The sequence below is a fragment of the Lucilia cuprina genome, chromosome 5 (assembly GCF_022045245.1).
Source record: "Lucilia cuprina isolate Lc7/37 chromosome 5, ASM2204524v1, whole genome shotgun sequence".
Classification (NCBI taxonomy): Eukaryota; Metazoa; Arthropoda; class Insecta; order Diptera; family Calliphoridae; genus Lucilia; species Lucilia cuprina.
This window is the reverse complement of record NC_060953.1, coordinates 5,566,805-5,578,512: the sequence shown is the minus strand read 5'-3', so window position 1 is coordinate 5,578,512 and position 11,708 is coordinate 5,566,805. Positions and strand designations below refer to the sequence as shown.

General features: G+C 26.5%; 1 protein-coding gene and 1 long non-coding RNA gene across 2 annotated transcripts in view; both read left to right on the top strand.

Annotated features, from left to right (window-relative positions):
- The window catches only part of LOC111685176, a 10,754-nt gene extending 6,803 nt beyond the window's left edge, over positions 1–3,951 (top strand). Inside the window, exons 2-3 of the long non-coding RNA XR_002762746.2 lie at positions 3,391–3,446; positions 3,563–3,951. This is a non-coding gene — a long non-coding RNA (uncharacterized LOC111685176). The remainder of the gene's footprint in view (positions 1–3,390; positions 3,447–3,562) is intronic.
- Positions 3,952–4,153: 202 nt separating this feature from the next.
- Positions 4,154–10,467, top strand: LOC111685166 (sodium-dependent phosphate transporter 2). The gene is made up of 6 exons (XM_023447408.2): positions 4,154–4,692; positions 6,465–6,890; positions 6,954–7,124; positions 7,194–8,007; positions 8,080–8,265; positions 9,939–10,467. The coding sequence occupies exons 1-6, from the start codon at positions 4,500–4,502 to the stop codon at positions 10,315–10,317; spliced, it is 2,169 nt and encodes a 722-aa protein (XP_023303176.2). The 5' UTR covers positions 4,154–4,499; the 3' UTR covers positions 10,318–10,467.
- Positions 10,468–11,708: the final 1,241 nt, after the last annotated feature.

Sequence of the window (11,708 nt, the reverse complement as noted above, 5' to 3'; positions counted from 1 at the left end):
TAGACTAGACTATAGACTAGACTATAGACTAGACTATAGACTAGACTATAGACTAGACTATAGACTAGACTATAGACTAGACTATAATCTAGTCTATAGTCTAGTCTATAGTTAAGGCTATACTATACTATAGACTAGAGTATAAACTATGTTATACACTAGCCTTAAGGCTAGACTGTAGTCTTAGTTATAGCCGAATCTAAATGCTATGCTATGCATTAGTAGTAGTATAAAGATAAATATTTTGTGATACTGAAATTCAATTAGTACCTGTTAATGAAAGTATTTTTAAAATGTCTTCAATTTACTTTGCCCTCCACAATAAACTCATATTTCACAAAATGCCAATTTAATGTCTTCATTTATTGAATTCTGCCAAATCATCAGTTAAAATGAAAAATTTGCCACTCAAGGCAAAATTTTTTTTTTGTTTTTCTTAATTAACAGTTTTCATTTTATTTACCATTTTAATGTTTAAACTTTATTATTTTTTCTTTCAAAAAAATATGATTGATTTTAAATTTATTACAATTTTCATTTTGTTTGTTGTTATTGTATATAAATAAATTTGCTGATTCCAACATTACAATTTCAATAACAAATAGCAGCAGGAAAAAGAAAAATAAAAAAATATTGAAAATTAAAAGAAAACCATAAATATATATTTTTTTAATTTTAAACACATGTAGCCAATGGTTTAAAAGAAAAATGAAATAAATTATTATAATTTATTGGATTTAAAGAAACATTTGATGAATTAAAACCTTTTTGCCAAAAAACAAGAGATTACAAAATTTTGCAAAATATTTTTAACAATTTATAATTTAAAAAAAATTCTTTTTAATTTTCATTATATTGACCCTGAAGCTTAAAGTATTTTGCTGTGATTGCGGATGTTTAAGGGGGGGGGAGGAGTAGTAATTAATTGAATATTGTATAAATAGATAAAGAATTATTTATGTAGTAATATGATAAAAATACCTTAAACATGTGATATATAAATGATTAACACCAAAAAAAACCCAAAGTTAATTTAGTTTTTTTTTCTAATTTTTTTATAAAAAAGTATGTAAATTTTATTTAAAATAAATGATGTCAGTTTATGTTGTGATGACACTTTATTCTATTCTATTTTAATTTCCAACAATTTCGTGTTAGTTTTAATTTAATTATATTTTTATTAAAGAAAAAATCACTCATAGAATAGTATTAATGGAGGATTTTTTTTAATTATTTTTAATTAATTAATGAAAGCTTTTGTTTTCTTTAAACAATTTAAAAGTAACAATTAATACAATTCTTTTCATTGTCTTTTTTTTTGTTCAAACAATGGGATTAAATTTTAAATGAATATATTTGTTGTTTGGTTTATTTAATTTAAAATAAATTAATGAAAACTATTGTTTTGCAAAAACAAATTATTAACACACAAGTTTCTAAAGAATTTATACATAAAAAATAAAGAATATATATTTTAAACTCTTAAAAAATGTTTAAATAATTTTTTCCGGTTTAAATAACATTTTCATTTAGTGCGGTTAAAAAAAAACGCTGGGCGGTAAAATATTGCCGCCATCGCTTTTATTGTGTTTATGTTTAATTTTTATTTATTTAATATTAATTACATTTAATAAATTAAATTTTGTTAAAATTTTATGTTTTTACGTTAGCGTTTTTCATTACCGCACAACGAACAATTTATACTGCCAACGTTTTATTATATCTTTAGTTTATTTGTATTAATTAAAGTCAAATTTGTCTAAAAAAATTTATAAAAATACTGTTATTTTATTGCGGTAATTAAAAACGCAGTAAAAACTAACCGTCATCGCTTTTATTGTGTTTAGGTAAAAGTTTTATTTAAGAAAAACTTAATTTTGATTAAAACAATTAAAATTTTTATAAATTTTGTATTTTTTTCGAGAGCGGTTTATATTGCCGCAGGGCGGGACATTTTTTGCCAACGTTTTATTGTGTTTTCATTAGATTTTTTATAAAATTTGTTAATATTTTTCCTAAATTACAAAAAAAGAAACAATTTTTCTTAACGACAGCAAATTAAAACTGCTTGACGTTAACAGTTTATCGACATCTCTTTCATTGTGTTTATGTGAAATTATGTTTCTTTATTTAAAGTTGTTTTAAACAATTAAAACGTTTGTTTTTTCGAAAGCGATTTATATTACCGCAAGACGGAATAGAATTGTTGCCAAGGTTTTATTGTGTTTTTATGTTCTTTTTTCAATTTAAGTCGAATTTCTTTTACTTAGAATAAAATGATAGAAATCGATGGCGTTAAAATTTATCGTCAACTCTTTCGTTATGTTTATGTGAAATTTTGATTTATTTAACTTGTATTTGCCTTAAACAATTAAAAGATTTTAAAATATTTGTTTTTTTTTCGAGAGCGTTGTATGTTGCCATCAGTCGGAAAAAGTTGTCGCCAAGGTTTTTATATTGTGTTTATATGAAATTATCATATATTTCTCATTTATTCGATTTAAGTTAACTAAATTGTTTAAAATATATGGTTTTTGCAACAACGTTATATATTGCCGCAAAGCGTTAAATTTTGCCGCCAACTCTTTATTGTGTTTATGTGTTATTTGTATTAAATTAGCTCATATATAAATTAAAGTATTAAAAAAAATAAATTTCAGCAATTTTAACCAAAAGGTTAATAAAAACGCAAAACGGTAAATTTTGTCGCTGTCGATTTTTTTTTTTTTTGAAAATTTTTTAATTTTCGCTTGCAAATAGAAAAAATTTTAATTTTTATTAAAAATTATAGTTTTATTGACTTTTAGGGAAAATTGTGTTAAATTATAGTTTTTTTTTTAGAAAAATAAGTTTCAAAAAAAAAAAAAAAATTAAAAATACATAAAACGCATTGCGTTTAAGTTTTACGCTAGAGTTTTTTCGAATTTTTGCCCAAATTTTATTAAAAAAATATTTTTTTCCTTCTAAAGCATTTTCTTGTGTGCGGGAAAAAAAAGTCGCTTAGCGTTTAAATTTTAACGTCAACGCTTTCATTCTGTTTATGTAAAATTTTTATAGATTTAACTCTTATTTGCTTTAACTTATACAAAAATCTTACAATTTTAACCAATAGGTTTATAAAAACGCAAAGCGGTAAATTTTGTCGCTGTCGATTTTTTTTTTTGAAATTTTTTTTTTTTTGAAAAATTTTTATTTTTCGCTTGCAAATAGACAAAAATCTCTATTTTTATTAAAAATTACAGTTTTACTGAGTTTTTGGGCAAAAAATGTGTTAAATTATAGATTATTTTTAGAAAAATGAGTTTTTGGGGAAAAATGTGTTAAATTATAAATTTTTTAGAAAAATGAAAATTTTTATTAATTTTTTACTTTTTTCTTTCTCTTTTTCAGACATGATACTTCTCTTTATGACCTCATATAAACAGTTATGCTTTTCTAAACGCCAGGTATGTAAAAAAAAACTTTAAAACTGTTTGAATTATTTTTACAGATTTTTAAAAATTTTGTATTTAAATTTGTTTATTAATACTTTTTATTTAAAAATTTGTTTTATTTACAACAGATAAACAACATCTTAACAACGTTTTACTCAACATAACAAAGAAATTTGTTAATTTAAAAAGCCAAAAACAAAAAAAAAAAAATTACAAATTAAAAACAAAATCCAATAAAATTTTTATTATTAATCGCATTTTTACCGCTAAATTATTTTTAAACCATAATTATTATAATTATTAAATATTAGGATTTTTTTCCATATTTCAGTTTAACGCATTTTTTTTTCGTCTTAGAGAAACTCATAAGATTTAAACTAGTTACTTGTTATATTTATTTTTTTAATTTTAAATTTAAAATAATTTTTTTTTCAAACTTGAAAAAAATTTCCTAAAAAGAGGCTTTTTTTCTTATACTTTCTCAATAAGAACTTCTAAACATTAGTATTATTTATTTTTTAAAAAAGAGCTTAAATTCTTTAATTTATTACTAAAAATTTTCATTTCATCTTAAAACTTCGTAGAAAAAAATGAAAATTGCAAAAATGAAATTTAAGCGCAAATATGGCTGTTTAAATATTTGAAAATAAATTTGTTTGTTTATATACCTCTCCCCCTAAATTAAATATATATATAAAAAAAAAACAAAATCAAACAAATTTCAAATATTTTAAAAAAATATATATTTTTTTTATTTTGTAGTATTTTTAACAAGAAAATATTAAGTAAAAATATATATAAGTTTGTTCAGTAATCAATCCTCTCCATAGGTTTTTTTTTCAATACAAAACTTCAAAAAAAAAAATAACATTCAATTTAGCAACAAAATCCTTTTTTTTTTGTAATAGAAAATTTTCTTTTAACCTTAAAGCCAAGCTTTAAATTTTTGTCTAGCAACAAGAGTATTTTGCTTTAAAACCACATAGTTATTCCATTTACCATTTTTATTGGCTGTTAGTTGTAGTAATTTTTGTCAGTTTGTGTAACTGTTAGCTATTCCTCAAAATGGAACCCTATTCCGCGGAATTATTATGGATTGTTGTGTTAGGTTTTATTATTGCCTTCGTTTTGGCTTTTGGCATCGGTGCCAATGATGTGGCAAACTCATTTGGCACTAGCGTAGGCTCTGGCGTTTTAACCATACGTCAGGCTTGTGTTTTGGCTACGGTTTGTGAAATTTCTGGAGCTGTTTTAATAGGTGAGTAAAAAAAATTCTTCTAGGAATAAAGAAAATTTTGTATTATTAATATATTTTAATTTAAAAGGGATTTTTTGTCGCCTGAAAATTTACAAAAATTGTTTAATTTTTGCTCTAGAATTAAAATAAACATTTTCTTTGTGTGCGGCAAAAAAAATCGCTAAGCGTTAAAATTTACCTTCAACGCTTTCATTCTGTTTATGTCAAATTTTTATAGATTTTAATGTTATTTGCTTTAACTTATTTAAAAATCTTATAATTTCCAACTTTTAATCATTAAAAGTACATAAAACGCATTGCGGTTAAGTTTCACGTTAGAGATTTTTCAGATTTTTCCCCAAATGTTATTTAAACAAATAATTTTGTTCTTTCTGAACCAGTTTCTTATGTGCGGCAAAAAAATCGCTAAGCGTTTAAATTTGCCTTCAACGCTTTCATTCTGTTTATGTCAAATTTTTATAGATTTTAATGTTATTTTCTTTAACTTATTCAAAAATCTTATAATGTTCAACTTTTAACCATTAAAAATACATAAAACGCATTGCGGTTAAGTTTCACGTTAGAGATTTTTCAGATTTTTCCCCAAATGTTATTTAAACAAATAATTTTGTTCTTTCTGAACCAGTTTCTTGTGTGCGGCAAAAAAATCGCTAAGCGTTTAAATTTGCCTTCAACGCTTTCATTCTGTTTACGTAAAATTTTCATAGAATTAAATCTTATTTGCTTTAACTTATTCAAAAATCTTATAATTTTCAACTTTTAACCATTAAAAATACATAAAACGCATTGCGTTTAAGTGTCATGTTAGAGATTTTTCAGATTTTTTCTCAAATTTTATTTAAAAAAAATATTTTGTATTCCTTCTGAACAATTTTTTTTTGTGCGGCAAAAAATCGCTTAGCGTTAAAATTTAACGTTACCGCTTTCATTCTGTTTATGTCAAATTTTTATAGATTTTAATCTTATTTGCTTTAACTTATTCAAAAATCTTATAATTTCCAACTTTTAGCCTTTAAAAATACATAAAACGCATTGCGTTTAAGTGTCATCTTAGAGATTTTTCGGATTTTTTCTCAAATTTTATTTAAAAAAAATATTTTGTGTTCCTTCTGAGCATTTTCTTGTGTGCGGCAAAAAAAATCGCTAAACGTTAAAATTTACCTTCAACGCTTTCATTCTGTTTATGTCAAATTTTTATAGATTTTAATCTTATTTACTTTTACTTATTCAAAAATCTTATAATTTTCAACTTTAAACCATTAAAAATACATAAAACGCATTGCGTTTAAATTTGCCGCTGGCGATTTTTCAAGTTTATTTTTTTTTAATTTGACTTTATATTATTTTTAATTTTAAGCACTTTTTCTCTTTACGGTAATGATAAACGCTTAGCGTTTATCATTACCTCCGCTTTTATTCTGTTAAAGTTTGTTGCAAGATTTATCGTTTTTTTTTTAATTTTTCTTATTTTTTCATTTTAAGCATTTTTTCTCTTTGTGGTGAAATTTAATGCTTCCGCTTTTATTCTGTTTAGGAAAAAAGTTTTTTTTTCGCTTTGCGGTTATTTTTGCCGCTGAGCAGAAAAATTTGCCGCCCTAAAAAATTTCCAATTTAAAATATGTTTTTTGTTATTTTTTAATTACTTTCTTAAAAACCGCTCAACGGCAAAATTTACCGCTAAACGTTTTCATTCTGTTTATGCCTAATTTTTATTTATTTTTAAGAACAATTTATTGTACATTATAAATAACTATATATTTCTACTTCCTTAGGCTACAAAGTATCCGATACTATGCGTAAAGGCATTTTGGAGGTCGGTCTCTATGAAGGCTTTGAAGATGAACTCATGTTGGGCTGTTTGGCAGCCTTAGCCAGTAGTGCTATCTGGCTTTTGGTTGCCACTTTCCTAAAACTACCCATTTCTGGTACGCACAGTATAGTTGGCTCAACTATTGGCTTCTCTTTAGTAGCCAGAGGCACCCAAGGTTTGAAATGGTCTACCATGGGTACCATAGTTGGTTCATGGTTTATATCACCTGTGCTCAGTGGTCTTGTTAGTATTCTACTATTCTTGGCCATTAGAAAGTTTATACTGCGCGCCAATGATCCTTTAAAAGCCGGTTTTCGTTCGTTGCCCATTTTCTATGGTGTTACGTTTTTCATAAATGTCATCAGTGTTATGTTGGATGGTCCCAAATGTAAGTTGTGGGAATTTAAAAAAAAATCTTAGTTTTTTATACAATTTTTTTTTTAAACTAAAGTGCTTTATATGGATAATATACCCACCTGGTTGGCTGTGACTGTTAGTATTGCTTTGGGTTTATTGGTGGCCATTTTGACACAACTGGTGGTGGTGCCCAAGCAAAAGAGAAAAATTGCCAAACAATTAAGAGCTAGAAAACCAGTTCAATTTCATTTTGAACCTTCAGTGGGTGAGTAAAAAAACTTAAAACAACAACAAATTTTACAGTAAAAATTAATTTTGAATTAAAATTTTATAGAATCTTCACCGTCCGGTAGTCCTAAGAAAAATCGTCGCCCTCTGTCTTTGGTGAGCGATGGCAAACAACTGCCTGCAATTGCCGAAATAACCGAGCTGGTCTCGTTGACAGACAATTCGCCTAAAACCTTTAAATTAGCTCCTTTTAATCTAAATGGCAAAAAACAAAATGGTACCACCCCCGATGGCTATAAAATCAATCCGGAAATTATTAAAAAAGCTGAAGATCTTCTAGGCAAAGCTAGTCTCGATAATACCGATCTAACCATTACTAGTTTAAATTTCATAGATGAACATCAAAATGGCAATGGTTTAAATGGTTATACGAATGGTTTGCATCGAACCTCTAAGGATCTAGAGGATTGTTTTAAAACTCAACAACAGCTGGAATCCGATAAGCATCTAACACAATCAAATGAGCTTCCCAATAATGTCGCCTCGGCTGTCACAGCCAACGCTACCACAGCAGCTGTTAATAATAACATCAGCACTACCAAAGATACAAATAATACTGCCTGTTCCTCGTTGACACAAGATGAATGTGATAACAATACAAAAAGTTTACTCCCGACAACGGAGAAAAATCTTAAGGTCATTGAAAGTGGCTCTAGTTTGGAAATGATGATTTCTTCTACGCTATCGCCCAATTCCAGTAAAGTTCCTTTGATCGAGAGTAAAGAGGCCATAAATGATTTTAAGCTTTCATCCGAGCCCCAGGGTGATGAAGAAACAGAAGAGGTTTCTATGCTATTTTCATTTTTACAAATATTAACCGCCACCTTTGGTAGTTTTGCCCATGGTGGTAATGATGTTAGGTAATATGTCTTACATATAAATTATTCCACCCCAGAGTTATTAATAAGTTTCATCTATATTTCCATTTTCAGTAATGCCATTGGTCCCTTAATTGCTTTGTATATGATTTATCGTGAAGGTTCTGTGATGCAAAAGGCCGAAAGTCCCATATATATTTTAATATATGGTGGCATTGGTATTTCTATAGGTTTATGGCTTTGGGGTCGTAGAGTTATTGAAACAATTGGCAATGATTTAACCAAAATTACCTCATCAACGTAAGTACCTTTGACATTTGTAATATTTATCTCTAATGTCACGACTAGACTATAAACAGAACTGAACTGGACTATAGAATAACTAGACTGTAGATCAGAATATAGATTAGACTATAGACTATACTAAACACGAGACTAGACTATAGACTAGACTATAGACTAGACTATAGACTAGACTATAGACTAGACTATAGACTAGACTGTAGACTAGACTATATACTAGACTATAGACTAGACTATAGACTAGACTTTAGACTAGACTATAGGTACTACAATTATAATAACAAGACTATATACAACTAGAAGACTAGACTAGACTATAAAGATAGACTATAGACTAGACTATAGACTAGACTATAGACTAGACTATAGACTAGACTATAGACTAGACTATAGACTAGACTATAGACTAGACTATAGACTAGACTATAGACTAGACTATAGACTAGACTATAGACTAGACTATAGACTAGACTATAGACTAGACTATAGACTAGACTATAGACTAGACTATAGACTAGACTATAGACTAGACTATAGACTAGACTATAGACTAGACTATAGACTAGACTATAGACTAGACTATAGACTAGACTATAGACTAGACTATAGACTAGACTATAGACTAGACTATAGACTAGACTATAGACTAGGACTATAGACTAGACTATAGACTAGACTATAGACTAGACTATAGACTAGGACTATAGACTAGACTATAGACTAGACTAGACTATAGACTAGACTATAGACTAGACTATAGACTAGACTATAGACTAGACTATAGACTAGACTATAGTCTAGACTATAGACTAGACTATAGACTAGACTATAGACTAGAGACTATAGACTAGACTATAGACTAGACTATAGACTAGACTATAGAGTAGACTATAGACTATAGACTAGACTATAGACTAGACTATAGACTAGACTATAGACTAGACTATAGACTAGACTATAGACTAGACTATAGACTAGACTATAGACTAGACTATAGACTAGACTATAGACTAGACTATAGACTAGACTATAGACTAGACTATAGACTAGACTATAGACTAGACTATAGACTAGACTATAGACTAGACTATAGACTAGACTATAGACTAGACTATAGACTAGACTATAGACTAGACTATAGACTAGACTATAGACTAGACTATAGACTAGACTATAGACTAGACTATAGACTAGACTATAGACTAGACTATAGACTAGACTATAGACTAGACTATAGACTAGACTATAGACTAGACTATAGACTAGACTATAGACTAGACTATAGACTAGACTATAGACTAGACTATAGACTAGACTATAGACTAGACTATAGACTAGACTATAGACTAGACTATAGACTAGACTATAGACTAGACTATAGACTAGACTATAGACTAGACTATAGACTAGACTATAGACTAGACTATAGACTAGACTAGACTATAGACTAGACTATAGACTAGACTAGACTATAGACTAGACTATAGACTAGACTATAGACTAGACTATAGACTAGACTATAGACTAGGCTATAGACTAGACTATAGACTAGACTATATTCTAGACTATAGACTATAGTCTAGACTATAGACTAGACTATAGTCTAGTCTAATACAAAGTGTCAAAATTTATTTAATAATAATTTTTTTGTTTTTCCCATTTGCTTTTAGTGGTTTTACTATTGAAATTGGTGCTGCTATAACCGTACTGCTGGCCAGCAAAATTGGTTTACCCATTTCCACAACCCATTGTAAAGTCGGTTCCGTAGTATTTGTCGGTCATATAGCTTCGAAAGGAGCGAAAAAACGTGAGGATAACGAAACGCTTGATTGTGCTGACACAACTAATGATGTTAAACAAACTAAAGAATTTGAAACATTAGAAGAGGGTGCACAAGATGCACCTGCACCGGCAAGAGCTAATGGTAGTGTTGATTGGCATCTGTTTCGTAATATAGCATATGCCTGGATAGTAACGGTACCGGTAACGGCAATTTTAAGTGCCGCCATTATGTTTGTATTATGTTTATGTGTAGGAATTAAAGTTTAAAAAAAAAACGAAAACGATATTAAGAAAGTTTTACTTAAATGTACTTAAAAAGCATAAAATGATAAAAGATTTATTAAAGAATATGTAGAGAACTTATATATGTGTTTAGTGAGAAGAAGAAAAAAAGCAGAGTTAAGGTTATAAAGTAAAGAATAATATTTTTTTAAAAATTAACATGTTTTATACTCATTTGTTAAAGATATTTTTTTTGTATTTAGTTATGTTTTTAAAAATACTCTGCTTTTTAAAAAAAAAGAAAAATTCAAAATTTTGTTTAGTTTTTTTTTTCCAAATTATTTTGTCTAACAAAGTAAACTTTAACAGCAACAACAACAACAACAAACAAAACTCACTTTATTAAATAGTGCACATTTATGTTAAAAACCAAAACTAAACATAATTTCAAAATAATTTTAAGTTTCTTAAAGAAAAGAATTTATTGTTTTTTAAAAACTCTTTTTTTAAACAAAAAAACTTTAGTAAATTTTGTTTTTGTTATAAAAAAAGGTATTTGAAATATTTTTCTTAAAAATATTTTAAAAATAGTTTAACAAAGATTTACTTTTGTTTACAAAAAAAAAAAAAAAAACAAAAAAACAACAAAAATTTACTAAAGTTTTTTTTTCAATCTACAAATTGTTTTCAAAACAACACCTTGAAAAAAGCAAAAACACAACAAAAATTCCTCTTAATTTAAACACCTCATATTTAACCAAATACAACAACAAAACACAACAATTATACAAAACTTAAGTAAACATTAAACAAAAAAAAAAAAAAAACAAAAATAAAATAACAAATAAAACCAAAATCTATCTTAATAACTACAACTAAGCAAAAAAAAAACAAAATTTTGTAAAAATTCCTACAAAAACATCATGTATTTTTTTAAAGAAGTCCCCCCATAAAAAACAGCCATAATCTTTGAAACTCTTTCATTCTAAATTTTGTTAAAAAATTATATTGTTTTTCTTATTCTATCAAACATTTGTTTTCTATAAATCAAGTTCCATTCACCACAAACCCACACACCCTTAAAAAATAGTTTGTATTTTATTAGTTTTCAATATTATTGTTCTTTTTTTTCTGTGTCCTCTGTTAATTATTATAATTTTTTGAAAACTTATATATATTTTTCTTGATTTTAAATAAAAAGTACTTAAAAATATGATTTATGATTTTTAAATAATTATTTTAAAAAAATTTTAAATTAAAACAAAAAAATGAAATTTTTTAAAAAACTAAAATTTTGATCTTGAAATTTTGATTTTTTTAAAAAATTTTAAATTTTTAACAAAAATTTTAAATTTAAACAAAAATTTCAATTTTGAACAAAAAGTTTTAAATTTTCCAAAAAATTTCAAATTTTCAAAAAAAATTTCAAATTTTCA